We start from the raw sequence: 18,581 nt of genomic DNA on the forward strand, positions 1-18,581 counted from the left end.
TAGTAATTTATTGTTTTTGTATGTATGAAGATTATTTATCTATTAGTATATATATATATATATATGTCGGAGTTGGGTCTTTCTCCCGACATCATTGCTACCGAGTCTTGGTTTCGTGGGCGTTATTTGGGTGAAGTGCGAGCATTAAAACACTAGAGACACGGATTAACACAATATAATTCGGAATCTACACTTATCACATAGCAAATCAACAACACCGACCGAGCAGCGGGTTCGTGGCACCGTTCGTACTTCTACTACACTACTCTCCTCAATCGACTCGCCACTGTGCCAACACGCACCACAACATGTCACTACAAACGTCGCCTTCTAAGCACTGAACTGCGCCTCGACCCCGCTCGAGCTAATAAAGGCCACTCGAGCCGCTTGCTCTGCTCTTATTGGTCATATGCAAGTTGACGTACTTTTAATTTTAAAAAGAACTAAATACAAATGACATCGAGTTTCTACTTTCGAGAAAAAGGAATTAAATTAATAATTTTATCTTAAACAATATTAAAACGCAAGACAATAACGTTTGTTACACATAAAGCAACAGTCAATTTATAGCTTCCTGCGACATATATATATATAAAAACATCTATACTAAGTACTATTATAATAAGCGTAAACACACACTTCTTTGTTGCCTAAGATGTCAGCAATTACAGCATGTTTTTGAATAATACTTTTTAATAAAAAGCCCTAGCCCTAGCCACTTACGTCACGCTTTAGGCTATATACTTTTACGCCATTAAACTTAGAGGGTAAATATTTTGGACAAAAAGCCTAATACGGGAAAGAGACCATAAGTTGCTGCCAACATCAAGGATGCAAGATTGTCAATGTTTGTCATGTCATGTGAGTTTGACATTTGCTATTGATAATTTGACAAATGTAAACAATAAAATGAAATTATCATAATTTCATGCGGATGAACATTTACATCTTGGGAAGAGGGGTGGCTGAAAACCAGCTCGACACTGGATCTCAACCAGTATCGGTTAAGCTGAGCCTCCCCCTTTTGCCACCTTTAATAAGAAAATAACAATCATTTAATTTATTCCAAACATTATGACAAAAATAAGAATACACTGAAAATAACAAATTTTAATTAAAAATTTTACCAATTACAATTAAAAGTAAGAACATGCATAAAATAACTATGTATGATACAAAAAAAAAACTATTGTTTTCTCTACAAAGAGATTCAAAAATATGGAAGAGGCATATTTGACACTTCACTTGAAACATTTTTAACATAATATCAGTAACGCTATCTGTCGATAGATTATTAAAGCCAATTACTTGTATTAAAACAATCTTTTTTTAAATGTCTTTGTTTCTTTAATACTTATTTCATTATTTTAATGGATTTGTTAAACCTGTTCATATCCAGGGCTGGTTTTAGAACGCGCCCTTAGTTCTAGAACATAGCTCTATGGTTATCATATAATCATATGTCATATAACATAAATACTGATAAATACTGAACGGATCTCAATGAAATTTCGTACAAGTTTGGAGCATAGTCTGGAAGAACACATAGGTTACTTTTTATCCCGGGAATAGTTACGGTTCCCGTGGGATTCATTAATTTAGTTTTTTAATGTTTACTTAATCATTCTGCAACGGTTCCACATATCTTATTGAAATTTGGCACAGATATAAAACCAAGTCTGGAGTACACATGGGATAAGGTTCATCCCTGAGAAATGTCCGGTTCCCGAGGGATACGTAGCTTTTTGTAATTTATATAGTTCGTATGTTTTTTAATACCACGCGGAAGAAGTCGCGGGCAACGCTAGTTTAGATTATGAATAGTGCAGGGTATAGTAAGTAGGGTTATATTACAATAAAACAACATTTCTCTATGATTATTTACAAACATTTATTTTATTCATTTAAAAAGAAAAATATCACCTTCCAGGATCTATTATAAAGAAGGCAAGTACAATAAGACACCTATTTGTGTATTATTGAAGTTAATTTTTATTAACATGGTTTAAGAAAGCGTTCTGTGTAAAGAAACAATTTAATTTTTCAATTTAATAAAAAAACTGTATTCCAACACTAAATTAAATAACTGGTTAAAAATACGGAATTAATTTTTATTGAATTATTTAAATTTCGAAATTCAAAATTAGAACGCTCGAATTTTAAATGCGTTGCCGAAAAATGGTAACATTAAAAAAATACTTTACGACAATTTAAATTAAGAATCATTTTAAATCTTAATCAAAATAATTTATGGTTTAGAATTTATGCTTTCTTACTGTGAAATTCCAGTTTTAAACATTGTTATCTCTTTCTTGTTTTCTATACAAGTCTTCAGACAATGGAAATCCACAGCATAACATGAGTACATAACATTCTACAACATTCAAATGTTACAAGTTATTACTGAAACATGTTGAACAACATGTTTATGTAGTGAAAACTCACATAGATAAAAACACTGTTTACAATTGTACTTATTTTAGTTAAAAGGATTTCTAGAATTATTAATTTTTTTATACTGTCAGTTTAATATTCATGAGGCGATGCCACACAAGCGTTTGCGTCAGCGTAGCTACAACGGAGCGGTTACTAGCTCGTTTTATACAAATGAACAGGACAGACAGACAAAAAAAAAATTAAATGCGATTCTCGTTATCAGCAACTCAAATACATCACCTTCACGAAATCTGGAATTTTTCTTATATTACAAAAAGACACTCCAATTTTATTACATGTATAGACAATGTGATAAACATTACACAAAGATGAAAGATCGGATTTTGGCGGTTAATGAAAGTTTAATGAAAACAAAGAGAATAATTATATTTTATAAATATACTATAATTGTTTATTAACATAAGAAAATATTAGCAATAATGTTTATTACTTATGCTTACATATTATATAAGTATATTTCTCGTATACATTATATTTTCAAATGCAGTGTAAACTGATAAAAAGGAATTAAAAACATGCATCTAACTTGTCTTGCTTTCTTTATATGTGTAGTTTGACATTTCTTCCATTAAACATAACTGTATACACAATGTTTTCGTCCCATTATATAATAAATAAAAACAAGTAATAACACGCGTTACATTATTTTGCAATTTTCCTAAATTAAAACTAGTATACAAATTTACATGAACATAATTTAAAAACTTGGCCCCTGTAATAAATTACGCGAGTTTTAAACCCCTTTCTGTTATTATAACAGCTATAATATTAAAATGAACCTATAGGCTTTATCGCAGCAATTTGACTCGTTGTGGCACACCGTTTGGCGATTCGCTCCGAAAATGTAACGTTTGTGTGGCATCTCTCTTACAACAGAAAGTAACAATAAAACCCTTAAACGAAATATAGAAATGTTAAACTTTGCAAGAAATTTTGTATTTTTGACCTATTTTTTATATTGCTGTAATTGCTGACATCTTAGGCAAATATTACTTATTTATTTGTCTTATTTATAACTTTTAAGTTAATAAGACAAATAAATAAGTAAAGAAATAAGGCAAGAATGAAAATATGAAAGAATTAATTTAGATAAATGCAATGTGAAAATAATTTTAAAACTCATTTATTAATATAGCTGACTTACTTATTACAAAGAAAAGATAATAGCAATATTTGGGATGTTCAACGCCAACAGAAAGTGTTCTTCTATACTTTTATAATAAAGCATAAACACACACTTCTTTGTTGCCCAAGAAGTCAGCAATTACAGCATATTTTTGAATAATACGCTTACCTCATGCTTTAGGCTATATATTTTCACGCCATTAAACTTAGGGGGAAAAAATTTTGGATTAACCCTAATGTGGGAAAGAGACCATAAGTTGGTGCCAACATTAAGGTTAGCCAGATCGCTAAGGTTTGTCATGTCAAGTCATTTTGACATTTGCAATTGATAATTTGACACATGTAAACAATAAAATACTTTTTTTTTTATAATTATATGCAGATGATGTTGCATGGGAACAGCTAGTTAGTTGATATAACTTTTCTTTTGTACAGATTTTTATTAAAAAAACAAAGTACCTTTTCAAACAGTTTATATAAAAAATAAGACTGAATTTTGGTTTATTTTGCATTTATTTTGTTTTGTTTATTCTTTTTTTATTCATCAATTCATTAGACTTTTTATTTTGTTTTTTTCTTTTATTTCTTTTAAAAGCTCAGCCAGAGTTGATCCAGCATGCGTCAGGTAAATGCTTTATTTTTTGTTTTTTTTTTTTTAATACTCATTTTGCTTTTTCATTTATAGGTTTTAAAAGTTTTTACTTGCATTTGTTGTGTTTGATTTATAATTGTAAATATTACAAATGTAGTGAGGGAATTGCCTTCTTTGGGGGAACTATCTCTTTAGGGGTGATCACTTTTGGGAAATCAACCTTTAAGAACTATTGACTTATGTTTAATCAATTTTTAGTGTAAAAACCCTAAAACTGTGCATTCTAAGATATATGTTTTTTTTTCAGTGTACCGAGGCAACTCCGGTAATTCCATCAGACCAACAATCTTCAGCGCAATCTCCACAACTCTAATGTACTTTCTTGTTCGAATGCTTTAAACTGATAGCCTAAATTATTTATTTGTTAGTATCGATAATTTAATGGAGGGAAGACGAGACGCACAACACTATTTGTATAAAAAAAAGCGGCAATTTTACAAAAAACACCAATCGAATCGGAACATTTTAAAAGTTGTTTTTTTGACATCATTTTTGTCACTGCGTTTGACAGCTGTCATTTTGATGTCTGTTACAGATTATAAATGGCGGATTTTTATGCATTCAATTTTTTTAAAGTTATTTTCTGTCACTGAGTAAAAAAATTCACCGCCAAAATACATTTCACAGATATTTTAGCGTCTTGTCTTAGAGTGATTTGTATACTAGTTTTAATTTAGGAAAATTGCAAAATAATGTAACGCGTGTTATTACTTGTTTTTATTTATTATATAATGGGACGAAAACATTGTGTATACAGTTATGTTTAATGGAAGAAATCTCAAACTACACATATAAAGAAAGCAAGACAAGTTGGATGCATGTTTTAATTCCTTTTTATCAGTTTACACTGCATTTGAAAATATAATGTATACGAGAAATATACTTGTCGGAGTTGGGTCTTTCTCCCAGACATCTTTGCTACCGAGTCTTGGTTTCGTGGGAGTTATTTGGGTGAAGTGCGAGCATTAAAACACTAGAGACACGGATTAACACAATATAATTCGGAATCTACACTTATCACATAGCAAATCAACAAGCAAGACCGGGTTCGTGGCACCTGTTCGTACTTCTACTACACTACTCTCCTCAATCGACTCGCCACTTTGCCAACACGCACCACAACATGTCACTACAAACGCCGCCCTCTAAGTACTGAACTGCGCCTCGACCCCGCTCGAGCTAATAAAGGCCACTCGAGGCGCTTGCTCTGCTCTCATTGGTCGTATGCAAGTTGACGTACTTGTAATTTTAAAAAGAACTAAATACAAATGACATGGAGTTTCTACTTTCGAGAAAAAGGAATTTAATTAATAATATTATCTTAAACAATATTAAAACGTAAGACAATAACGTTTGTTACACATAAAGCAACAGTCAATTTATAGCTTCCTGCGACATACTTATATAATATGTATGCATAAGTGATAAACGTTATTGCTAATATTTTCTTATGTTAATAAACAATTATAGTATATTTATAAAATTACAAAATATAATTATTCTCTTTGTTTTGGTGATGTATTTGAGTTGCTGATAACGAGAATCGCATTTAATTTTTTTTTTGTCTGTCTGTCCTGTTCATTTGTATAAAACGAGCTAGTAACCGCTCCGTTGTAGCTACGCTGACGCAAACGCTTGTGTGGCATCGCCTCATGAATATTAAACTGACAGTATCAAAAAATGAAATAGAACAAGCACTATCTTTCGTATAAAAAAGAATAAAACCATGTAACACAGATAAAAAACTCCTTTTGGGAATTCTGTTAAAAATGGATATAAACTATCCATGTTTGGATTTTATTACATAAATAATACACCAATATTTAGTAAAGTCATTAAAAAGATTGACGTATTAATTCTTTAGCATTCATGTATGTACCAAAGACGCCGAGAAATGTGCCAAAAATACATATCAAAAGCCATTTGAGTAATCGCCATTTCATAAAGCCCAGACCTGGATATTCCCAATCTAAACATAGTTCAATAAGAGCCGGGTAAATAAAGCCCATATTCGATAAGCAGAACGAACCGAGCTGAAAAACATTTTAAACTTATTAAAAATTAGGAAAGCAAGAAAAGAAAACATTTTCGGTCAAAGTGACCTATTTAAATCGATTAATACAAATCGATACGGACAAACATATGCAATAGAATTTATTTTTAATGAACAATCGATTTACATTCGTTTCATAATATCCATAGCTTTTTAAAAATAAAAAAGGTTTTTGACGCGAGATTATAAAATCATCGTAAATGTACAGTCAGGGAATTTGGCAGTGTACATTAATTGTATAACCTTGAACGTTTGAAATAAACGTGTTGAATATATCTGTACATAAAAAGCTGGGTCATTCCAACAATTCCTTTTTATTGTCCTATCACATAACTCACTGTTAACTAATAAATTATTTGTAAGAAAAGGCAAAGTTGTGTCTAATTGCAAGGGACAAGACAATTTCCTTGAAAGGAACTTCGCAGATTTCCGCACGTTACAGGGATCGAACCTAGACGATTTAATCAATTGCTTCATAGTCAATCTTACTAATATACATACGAAAATTTAGATGGATGTTAGAGTTTACTGCTTAAACTGCTAAACGAATCTCAATGAAATTTGGCACATTGAGTATGGCACATAGGTTAATAAGTTTTTTTAATTCCACACGGACATTCGCGATAGCCAGCATCAAGTCGACTTACCAATCCAATAAAAGATGACACATTGGGGAAGATAAACGCAATCACCGTGATAAATACAACAAACAATGCTCTGTACACTCTCTCCCAGAACCAGTACTTTACTGGGGGATATTTCTCCTTAATGTAGAACCAGACTAAATCGAACGGTACCCAAAAGTTGAGGGCAAATGTCACATATATAATTATAGCCATAAACACTTTGAGAGCAATCGAGAACCTGAAAGTATATACAAGTTTAAATGTTAAAGCGGGCTCCACTGTTAAGCCATCAACTTCTACACAGAACACACACAAGTGGTAGCACCGAATTGTCTGACATCGCTACACCGAACAATGTAACATCAGCAAGATGATTTGGTGACTAGTTAAGTTTACTTACGCTGTGAATGGAAAGTTAAGTGTAACAGGAGACTTGGAATGTTCACCAAAACCCCAATATCCAAAAGTCCCGATCACGAATACAATTCCCACTACAACACTCATACCTGAAATTCAAAACGTTATATAGTAGTTCTGCCAACTTACATATAAAACACACAATCTCTAGATTAAGACTAGCTGTTCCCGTGCGGCTTTATCCTCATGAAATTATAAATAAAATATTTCATTATTTACATTTGTCAAATTCTCAATTGCAAATGTCAAATTTACCTTTACCATAATAACCTTACTTCTTTCATTTTGGCAGTTTGTAGTTATTATGGTCACTAAGTTTAATAGCGTGAAAAGCCTAAAGTGTAGGTTTTTTTATTAAAGAAAGCGTAAACACACACTACTTTGTGGCGTAGGATGTCAGCAATCACAGCATATTTTTTAATGCTTTCTTCAATAAAAAGCCCTACATTTACGACACGCTTTAGGCTATAGATTTTCACGCTATTAATCTAAGGGGCAAATCAATTGGAAAAATCAACATGTTGGAAAGGGACCATAAACCACAAGCTGCCAACATTAAGGTAGCAAGGTTATTATGGAAACGGTAATTTTGACATTTGCAATTGGGAATTCGACAAATGTAAACAATACAAGTTATCATAATTTTATGAGAATGAAACCCCGCATGGGAAAAGCTAGTTTATCAATATTTAGTTTAATAAGATCAAATTATATTACAACTTACCGAAAAAAAGCACTCTTCCAATCTTCTTGGGTTCCTTCATGTTATTCTCTATGGCCATAGTCACCCCCACCCCTTCCATACTAAACACACACACCCCCAGGAACTCCAGCAAGCCGGGCAAGTCTTTAAAAATCGGCATTTCAAATATACTCACTTTAGAAAATTTACAACCATAGTAAATTGTAGCTCCGGCCAGAATAACTGAAACAAAATAACATTTTAAAAACTACACCGAAAAACAAAACTTCAAAAAACTACAAAATGACAAGCAATACTAAGAGGGCGCGCACACTGACTAAACTATCGAACAACTGTTTAGTCTCGCATACTCCATTTTAGTTATGCAACTAAACAGTTGAGGCTGCGAAACAATTGACAATTGCAAAAAGTTGTGCGATAGTTTAGTCAAATGTGCGCCCAGCTTCAATATTTTGCAAGAAAGAGACATTACGACAAATACACATGATAGAAAGAGATAGATAACAGATTATCAACTCCAGCCGTTTTTAAGGTGGATTATATTTTGCATCGCAGCTAGTTGAACCTATAAATATAAATTATAATAACATTAATAATAACTTACGTAGAAATATATCAGCGAGGATTGAAAATGGTGCTAGATATTTCAGTGAGGTGATCATACAAATCAGTATGCACGGAAGAAGCAGCATTAATACATATGCTCTTAAAGGTGGGTCTCCCTCGAGGGTTACCGTATCTGTGCCCTCGACCAACTGTTTTATCGTTCTGCAAATCACCACCTGGTATACGCAGCAGGAACCGAACAGATCCACGCAGATTGTGAAATCCACGGCATATCTTTGAACAATATTACCATTGGAGTCAATTCAGGTACTTTCAGGGACATAGACGTCCGCAATTGCAGATGCGTTGCCTATCCTAAATCAACGGATGAGGAAACGCACATAAAGAGGACATTTGGCTTTCCTATGCGTCTCCGCCACCGTTAAATCTTTTCCATTCACTCCTTTCCTTTTAAGAAAAGGGTAGAACTGGAAAGGGATTAAAATTGAGCATCCGGCACTACTCATCAGACGAAACGCGGAATTGCTTCCACTTCACGCCTGTCTTCTGTGTGGTCGTGGTATTGCTGGGGGCGAGCCAACCCATTCGTGCAAAGATGTTAAAGCAGGCTCTACCACTGTTAAAATTAATCTTGTTGAAAACATTACGCATCCTTGGTAATACAATCGGGGAAAATGGCGGTGTTCCATTTAAAAAGGTACAATAGTTTGAACATTTTGAAACGAGATGCGGAACAAAAATTAATGCAGCGCAGCCTAAATATGTCTGAACAAAAAAAGTTAACTAAACACGGCTAATTGCTTTTTATTATTGTTATCCCTTCGTTTGCACTCACTGCTATCTAATAAATTATTTGCAAGAGGCGGAGTTTGTCTCTGCAATCAACAAGACAATGTTTTCCAAAGTGGTACACGGAAGATTTCGGCGACTGTACATCTAATGAATCCTTCGCCGTATTCTACTTACGGAAATAGTGCCTTCATTCTTATAACGAAAAACTCTGCCTCTTAAATAAAAACTCTGAGTAGTATCAATGGAATATTAGTGTAAAGCAATAAACCATATCCCTGTCGATATTTTATCATACAAACGTATTTATAACCTACGTTTTACTATTGTTTCGCGTCGTTCCAATTAAAGTAGGACACCACTAAATTCCGGGATAGTACATACTGTGTTTCTCTTAGGAAAAAGGATGATGGATGGATTTTACCTCAAGCTTTTGCTGTATCGCCGTATCCTGGGGAAAGGACAAACAGCGATTGCAGCCTCGGCGACGTCAGGGTAAGACATCTGGGAGACATGCAGTCGACCGTATAGCTTGTGGGCAGACTTTGCTATCATCTAGACATATATTATAATAGTTATCTATATATCTATAGCAATGAATTAGGACCAACATTACTTAGTTATAGAAGATGTCAATCACAGTAGAATTTGAATAACTGATGTTTTTTGTAATAAAATGCCTTACATTCACACGTTTTAGACTAAACATTTTCACAAATAACATCGAAAATTTAAAGCAACATAAGTACAGTCGCGATATATTCGAAATCAGAAACTACAGATCTCATGTCAAATACTTGCAAACCCCAGAGCCACCACCGGGCGCACTGGGCCTTCGTCCTCCAAATAACTCTATCATACGACATCTGTCACCACTCCCTTCTTGATTATATCATCTTACACGCAATCCATCCATCTCTTTCTAGGTTTACCTCTACCGGTGTACCTCCACATTCATAACTTACATCCTTCTTATTACATGCGATTCATCTCTCCTCATAACATGTCCATACCATACTCTTGCCCATAAACTTTTACTCCTTAATTTCTCTACCACTGGGGTTACTCTCAAAATTACACTGGTATACTCATTTCGTATCTTATTCATTCGTGCTTGGGACACATCCATCTTAATATTTCATTCGCCCCTTTAATATTTATTTAGTTATTATTAGTTAATTTGAATCCTCACCACTTTACGGTACCATGTACTATACCCATGTATTAAGATAAATCGACGTTGACCACCTCTGTGTTCCCGATGCTCGTTTGCCCATCTCTTATAAAAAAAATGGTTCTTAACTGTTTTTTGAACGTGATAATGGATGTTCTACTTACATACATACAATAACTGATCAAGAATCCTATTATAATGGTGAGCACCATCGAGGTCCAGAGGCCGCATGATTTGTATGACTCGTGTATGGCCACCACGCCACCGCCAAGGCAACTCTTCACTAAATGTCCCACAGACTCTAAAATACTGAAATTATAAAACACAGTATTTAATATATTTGTTTAGAATACTCTTTATATTCTATATTACGCCATATGTATGTAAAATTCCGAGGAAATTCTAAGATATTATAAGTCTAAAAAGTTACGTTTATTACGAGCATTTTTCGTCATTTAACACATAAATGTTAATTAGGTAAACGACTATTGTTTCTAAATTCTATCGACATTAAATAACAAGCATGCTTATGTAATAAGAACTACTGTTCATATTTGCTCAAAAGCAAATCTGCTTAGAAGCTTGCCCACTTCTACCAAAGTCTTAAGCATTGACTAAAATCAATTGTCGGACGAAACGTCTCTTTTAAAATAATAACTACTAGCAATATTCTACTTGCGCAATACACGCATGCTTCACGTATACCAATACTTTAGGTATCCTAATTGCCCTTGCTACTTACTTAGTCCTCTTCCCGGGCGGTCTGGCCGCCACAAAGTCGTAACTAGCCGCATTAGCAGGGGTAGACTTAATCACAAACTTCGGCCCTTGATTCGACATCTTGCTGCTAGCATCGGTGCTGTCACCAAAAAAATAGCTCTAAAAATTAACACAATTATAAAGAGGGCAGAAAGGTTCAGATTTAAAATTTATGACCGGAATGAAGTAGAAATTGGTGTCAGCTACTAGCTGAGTACATATGTATAGTTGCAGAAATCCGCGGTGTTTCAGTTTAGGAAAAATTGCCTTGTTCATTGCAACGAGGCATACTCCGCCTCTTAACTAATTAGGTAGCAGTGAGTACAAACACGGATATAATAATAAAAAGAACCTAGCCGTGTCAATAACCGACTTTTTATTGTACAAACACATTATAGTGTGTTTAAATAATTTAGATTAGTTTGAAAATTCATTTCAAATTTAGTAGAGATGGGTTGTGTAAAATCATGAATCTTATCGATTTTCGATTTTTATTCTCAAGAAGTTGAAATCGATAGATTTATAGTTATAACTTATGAAATAAAAAAACACTGCTTTTTCAAACTAATATTGACTATAACAAATAATGAGAGTAAAAAATGCTTATTATTACTACAGCCGTACGAAATCGAATTAGATTTCGCTAGTATTTCTGTCATCGCTAAATTCTCTACATTATAATCAATACTAGAATTGTCCTCTACATTAGTGGATAAGAAAGTTATAATTTTAGTTGAGTTTGATAATTATTTAAACCGAATATTAATAGTTCAAAATTGTTCGCTGTGTGTGTTTGTTTCGTCACTACCTGTCTATTAAGTATGGCATTTGCTTACATACAAATTGAATTCGATACTTCATATGCGTCATTTATCAAACTAATCTATCTTATTTAGACAAACTATAATAAGCTGGGTTATATTGGTTTTTGTTCCGTGTCTTGTTTCAAAATGTTCAAACGATTGTAACTATAGTTCACCGCGGGTTACCGCGACTGTACCTTTCACGTAAGCGTATGTATTCTCAGCCATTTTTACACGGATTTTATATAACTACAGAACTTTTATTTGCTGACATATTTGATTGTAAACTAAGATAAAACGAAATGACATGAACTTTACTATTATTTAATAGATGTGTGGGTAAATAAATACTTACTGTTATCGCTCCCATCTTGCTTAAACAATTAATTTAAACAATCAATAATATTTCATGCAACTGAATAATAATCGGTACAAAATGTAAAATAATAAACACATGGTTTTAAAGATATATCAATAAATTATTTTGAAAGCTTTGTACAAATTCTAGAAACAAAAATTGACAGTGCAATATTATTCTTTTTCTCGAAGAATTTGAGTTACGAAAAAAGTTTTAATTAAAAATGACTTTCTTGACATATTACGGAAACTCAAAAATAATAGTAATTTATTGTTTTTTGTATGTATGTAGATTATTTATCTATTAGTATATATATATATATATATATATATATATGTCGCAGGAAGCTATAAATTGACTGTTGCTTTATGTGTTACAAACGTTATTGTCTTGCGTTTTAATATTGTTTAAGATAAAACTATTAATTTAATTCCTTTTTCTCGAAAGTAGAAACTCGACATTTGTATTTAGTTCTTTTTAAAATTAAAAGTACGTCAACTTGCATACGACCAATAAGAGCAGAGCAAGCGGCTCGAGTGGCCTTTATTAGCTCGAGCGGGGTCGAGGCGCAGTTCAGTGCTTAGAGGGCGACGTTTGTAGTGACATGTTGTGGTGCGTGTTGGCAATATATTGTTGTTATATTGTTGTTATATTGTTGTTTATATATATATATATCTATATCTGTACCTATACTATTATAATAAAGCGTAAACACACATTTCTTTGTTGCCTAAGATGTCAGCAATTACAGCATATATTTGAATAATTCTTTTTTAATAAACAGCACTATACTTACGTCACGCTTTAGGCCTTCACTTTTACGCCATTAAACTTATGGGGTAAATATTTTGGACAAAAAGCTTAGTGCGGGAAAGAGACCATTAGTTGCTGCCAACATCAAGGAAGCAAAATTGTCAATGTTTGTCATGTCATGTCATTTTGACATTTGCTATTGATGAATTGACAAATGTAAACAATAAAATGAATATGGAGGAGGCATATTTGACACTTGAAAATTTTTTCATTCTCATTAACGCTATCTATCGATAGATCATTAAAGCCAATTAGTTACTTGTATTAAAATAACCATTTTTTTAATGTCTTTGTTAAATCTGTTCATATCCAGGGCTGGTTTTAGAATATAGCTCTATGGGTATCATATAATCATATATCATATCATATAAATATTATAAAAGCGAAAGTTACGATGGATGGATGTTTTTTAGCGTTTGTAGCCTAAAAGGCTGAACGGATCTCCATTAAATTTGGCACAGGTTTAGAGCATATTCTGGAAGAACACATTGGCTACTTTTTATCCCGAGAATAGTTACGGTGCCCGTGGGATTCATTAAATTAGTTTTTTAATGTTTACTCGATCATTCTGCAACGGTTCAACATATCTTATTGAAATTTGGCACAGATATAAAACAAAGTCTGGAGTACACATGGGATAAGGTTCATCCCCGAGAAATGTTCGGTTCCCGAGGGATACGTAGTGTTTTGTTATTTATATCGTATGTTTTCTAATACCACACGGACGAAGCCAGCAACAGCTAGTTAAGATTATAAATAGTGCAGGGCATTGTAAGTATATTAAAATAAAACAACATTTCTCTATGATTATTTACAAACATTTATTTTATTAATTTAAAAAGAAAAATATCACCTTCCAGGATTTATTATAAAGAAGGCACGTACAATAAGACATCTATTTGTGTATTATTGAAGTTATTTTTTATTATAATGGTTTAGGAAAGCGTTCTGTGTAAAGAAACAATTTAATTTTCCAATTAAATAAAAAACTGTATTCCAAAACTAAATTAAATAACTGGTTAAAAATACGGAATTCATTTTTATTGAATTATTTAAATTTCGAAATTCAAAATTAGAACGCTCGAATTTTAAATGCGTTGCCGAAAAATGGTAACATTAAAAAAATACTTTACGGCAATTTAAATTAAGAATCATTTTAAATCTTAATCAAAATAATTTATGGTTTAGAATTTATGCTTTCTTACTGTGAAATTCCATTTTCAAATATTGTTATCTCTTTCTTGTTTTCTATACAAGTTTTCAGACAATGGAAATCCACAGCATAACATGAGTACCTAACATTCAAATATTACAAGTTATTACTGAAACATGTTGTACAACATGTTTTTGTAGTCAAAACTCATAGATAAAAACATTGTTTACAATTGTACTTATTTCAGTTAAAAGGAACTAATTCTTGTCAACTAAATGCTTTGTTTTGTTATTTCAATATATTTGAACATTTTATTATATAATATTTAGGCCTGAGACTATTTGTATAAAAATATATTTTATTTTCTGTTGCTTAATGTAGATAAGCCTCTTTTAAAAGATAAAAAGCCAATAAATATAAAAAAAACTCGAATACACAATGTAAAATTTTCTTGGAATTCTAATAGCTGTAAATTATTTTATTTGCATAATATTTTATTTAAATTACAATCATTGTTGAATAAGAAAATTGGATCGAAATATTTATTTTAAGACCAAACATTTTTACGTCCGCCATTTTGAAATAGACAAATGAATTGTAATTTTTTAATGCTGGAGATTACGAATAAAAGCGATCGAAGAAAAAACTAGCGGATTACAATAAAACAATCAGCAGAAGATTTAATAATATTTAAGCACCTCGAATGGAACTCTATTAATATACAAAATACAGACATTTAATAAACTATATTATTGGTAATAGGTTGTTATAGTGCGACAAGCTTTTTTGGCCCGGTGTAAGGTCATTAATTCTGTCAGAAAATATAGTGTACTAATATACAGCTAAAGTATACTGCGTGGTTTTTTTATAGCATAAGGTGGCAAACGAGCAAGCGGTCACCTGAATCCGCCAAAATGGCGAAACGACCTCTACCCATAAACATCCGCAGTCGCAGATGCGTTGCCTACCCTTATCCAACGGAGGAGGAGACGAACATAAAGAGGATATTTCCCCTTCCTATGCATCTCCTCCACCGTCAAATCTACTTCCCATTCCCATCTTCTCCTTATAAGAATGGGTGGTACAGAGAAATGGACTTAAATAAGCCTCCGGCATCACACTCATCAGACTGTACACGGAATTGCTTCCACTTCACGCCTGTCTTGTGTGTGGTCGTGTATTACACCAGGCGAGCCGGCCTATTCGTGCTAAGATGTTCACATTTGGGCAGCAGAGTTGGTCAGTAGAACTTAATAATTGGACTGGCATGACCACTTGCGACCAGTGAGTCCATACAGTATGACTGGTCGTTGCTACTGTCTTGTACAGGTCAAGTTTGAACCGAGTATTAGAATATACAATTTGATAATAACAGTAGAGTTGGATATGTTATAATTTAGTTATATTATTGCACACCGGGCCAGTTAAATTTGCCGCACTATACATCTTAAATATGTTTTATTACTAAATATTATTAATTTAATCTTTATGGCAGCTGTTTGACTGTTTTATTTTGTAGTTTATTTTATAATCGTTTGTATTAAATATATATTTTTATTCTCTGACATTAGAAAGGATTTACATCAGCATTTTTTGTAGCGAAATTATTAATAATTGTAACCTAAAGCATAAATTATTTATTAAATATATTTTTTAATAAGCCATTATATAATTAAAAAGTAATAAACTTATTGTAAACGCTAATATGTTACTTAATTACACTTTGGTAATAATAACCTAACATTTTAATACATTCATAAACTAATTCTGAGAAAATCGCTACTAATAAACATAAAAAAAAATATTAAAAGCGAAAAAATAAGCTACCATTCATAGCTAACTAAAAACAATTAATAATAATATTTACATTTACGTAGAATAAGGAATACAGCTGCAGTTAAATTTTATTCAAAATTAATCGAAAGTACATTTTTTAAGTAACTTGGCTTAAATCGAAAATAATCCGAAAAAAATCTGTACAAATTAAAGTCAAGCAAACTGGGATAAAAAGCGTTTGTACTTAATAATTATTAGAGCTGCGGAGATTATTAGATACGAATGAAATATAATAAAAACAGCCTAAACGACAATCACTCTAAGACAAGACGCTAAAATATCTGTGAAATGTCTTTTGGCGGTGAACTTTTTTTACTCTGTGACAGAAAATAACTTTAAAAAAATGTAAGCATAAAATCCGCCATTTATAATCTGTGACAGACATCAAAATGACAACTGTCTAATGCAGTGACAAAAATGATTTCAAAAAACAACTTTTAAAATGTTACGATTTGTGTTTATGTGTGATATTGCAGCTTTTTTTGTTTTTTTTTTTGACAAATAGTGTTGTGCGTCTCGTCTTCCCTCCATTAAATTATCGATACTAACAAATAAATAATTTAGGCTATCAGTTTAAAGCATTCGAACAAGAAGGTACATTAGAGTTGTGGAGATTGCGCTGAAGATTGTTGGTCTGATGGAATTACCGGAGTTGCCTCGGTACACTGAAAAAAAAAAACATATATCTTAGAATGCACAGTCTTAGGGTCTTTACACTAAAAATCGATTAAACATTAGTCAATAGTTGTCAAAGGTTGATTTCTCAAAAGTGTTCACCCCTAAAGAGATAGTTCCCCCAAAGAAGGCAATTCCCTCACTACATTTGTAATATTTACAATTATAAATCAAACACAACAAATGCAAGTAAAAACTATTAAAACCTATAAATGAAAAAGCAAAATGAGTATTAAAAAAACAAAAAATAAAGCATTTACCTGACGCATGCTGGATCAACTCTGGTTGAGCTTCTAAAAAAAATAAAAGGAAAAAACAAAATAAAAAAACATGCTATGAAAGTCTTGTAAATTGATGAATAAAAAGAAAAATAAACAAAACAAAATGAAATGCAAAATAAACCAAAATTCTGTCTTATTATTTATATAAACTGTTTGAAAAGGTACTTTGTTTTTTAATAAAAATCTGTACAAAAGAAAAGTTGTATCAACTAACTAGCTGTTCCCATGCAACATCATCTGCATATAATTATAAAAAAAAATATTTTATTGTTTACATGTGTCAAATTATCAATTGCAAATGTCAAAATGACTTGACATGACAAACCTTAGCAATCTTGCTAACCTTAATGTTGGCACCAACTTATGGTCTCTTTCCCACATTAGGGTTATTATCCAAAAATTTTTCCCCCTAAGTTTAATGGTGTGAAAATATATAGCCTAAAGCATGAGATAAGCGTAGGGCTTTGTATTAAAAAAATTGTTATTCAAAAATATGCTGTAATTGCTGACATCTTAGGCAACAAAGAAGTGTGTGTTTACGCTTCATTATAATAGTATAGAAGAACACTTTCTGTTGGCGTTGAACATCCCAAATATTGCTATTGTCTTTTCTTTCTAATAAGTAAGTCAGCTATATTAATAAATGAGTTTTAAAATTATTTTTACATTGCATTTATCTAAATTATTTCTTTCATATTTTCATTCTTGCCTTATTTCTTTACTTTATTTACCATATAGTTATTTGTCTTACTAACTTTTAAATTTCTTACTTAATAATTATTTTATTCTTACTTATGTCTAACCAAAGGCATTTCAGAAATATTTGAATTGGCATTTTTCACCATTACTCTCTGAAAGGTACTATACCAGTTGTCAAGAGTAAAAATCGAAAATCGAAAAGATTCATACCTGATTTTACACAACCCATCAAATTGTCAAACTAATTTATGTTATTGAGACAAACTATAATTATTGTTTTTTTACTTCTCTTTAACACACCTTTTTACTTTATATACTATTGTAATAAAACGTAATCACACACTTTTTTGTTGCCTAAGATGTCAGCAATTACAGCATGTTTTTGAATAATTCTTTTTTTAATAAAAAGCCCTACACTAACTTCATGGTTTAGGCTATATATTTTCACGCTATTAAACTTAGGGGGTAAATATTTTGGATAAAAACCCTAATGTGGGAAAGAGACCATAAGTTGCTGCCAACATCAAGAAATAAAGATTGCTAAGGTTTTTCATGTCATTTTGACATTTGCTATTGACAATTTGACAAATGTAAACAATAAAAAGGATGAAGCCGCACGGGAACAGCTAGTATTTTATGTT

At 32.0% G+C, this 18,581-nt stretch overlaps 2 protein-coding genes and 1 long non-coding RNA gene across 5 annotated transcripts in view; 1 reads left to right on the forward strand and 2 right to left on the reverse strand.

Moving 5' to 3' along the window:
* The first annotated feature begins 4,102 nt into the window (after nt 1-4,102).
* Nucleotides 4,103-4,649, forward strand: LOC106100218. Its single transcript, XR_001225430.1, has 2 exons — nt 4,103-4,207; nt 4,482-4,649. It is a non-coding gene; the product is annotated as an uncharacterized LOC106100218 (long non-coding RNA).
* A 1,138-nt stretch (nt 4,650-5,787) lies between these two features.
* LOC106100196 (proton-coupled amino acid transporter 1-like) lies at nt 5,788-12,654 on the reverse strand. Of its 3 annotated transcripts, none has more exons than XM_013278980.1 (9): nt 12,481-12,654; nt 11,306-11,442; nt 10,728-10,872; nt 9,814-9,944; nt 8,638-8,801; nt 8,055-8,255; nt 7,314-7,419; nt 6,935-7,151; nt 5,788-6,267 (listed from the first exon to the last, which is right to left on the reverse strand). In XM_013278980.1, exons 1-9 carry the CDS (start codon nt 12,493-12,495, stop codon nt 6,070-6,072), a joined length of 1,314 nt encoding a protein of 437 aa, XP_013134434.1. In that variant the 5' UTR covers nt 12,496-12,654; the 3' UTR covers nt 5,788-6,069. The 3 variants fall into 3 exon arrangements, with proteins under 3 accessions (XP_013134434.1, XP_013134427.1, XP_013134417.1); XM_013278973.1 differs by having other exon boundaries at nt 8,638-8,873; nt 11,306-11,422; nt 12,481-12,652; XM_013278963.1 differs by having other exon boundaries at nt 8,638-8,873; nt 12,481-12,652.
* Nucleotides 12,655-16,762: 4,108 nt separating this feature from the next.
* The window catches only part of LOC106099848 (protein amalgam-like), a 120,610-nt gene continuing 118,791 nt past the window's right edge, over nt 16,763-18,581 (reverse strand). Inside the window, exons 10-12 of the mRNA XM_013278530.1 lie at nt 17,407-17,425; nt 17,221-17,293; nt 16,763-16,950 (exon numbers count right to left, since the gene is read on the reverse strand). Coding sequence (XP_013133984.1) covers nt 16,859-16,950; nt 17,221-17,293; nt 17,407-17,425 — 184 coding nt within the window. The 3' untranslated portion in view covers nt 16,763-16,858. The remainder of the gene's footprint in view (nt 16,951-17,220; nt 17,294-17,406; nt 17,426-18,581) is intronic.

Source organism: Papilio polytes, unplaced genomic scaffold, assembly GCF_000836215.1.
Source record: "Papilio polytes unplaced genomic scaffold, Ppol_1.0 DF824325.1, whole genome shotgun sequence".
NCBI lineage: Eukaryota > Metazoa > Arthropoda > Insecta > Lepidoptera > Papilionidae > Papilio > Papilio polytes.

Coding starts and splice junctions, on each gene's coding strand:
- LOC106100196 (XM_013278963.1), bottom strand. Junction 8,874..9,813: donor CGATACAGCAAAAGCTTGAG/GTAAAATCCATC, acceptor TATTGTTCAAAG/ATATGCCGTGGATTTCACAA. Junction 7,152..7,313: donor CTTAACTTTCCATTCACAGC/GTAAGTAAACTT, acceptor ATATACTTTCAG/GTTCTCGATTGCTCTCAAAG.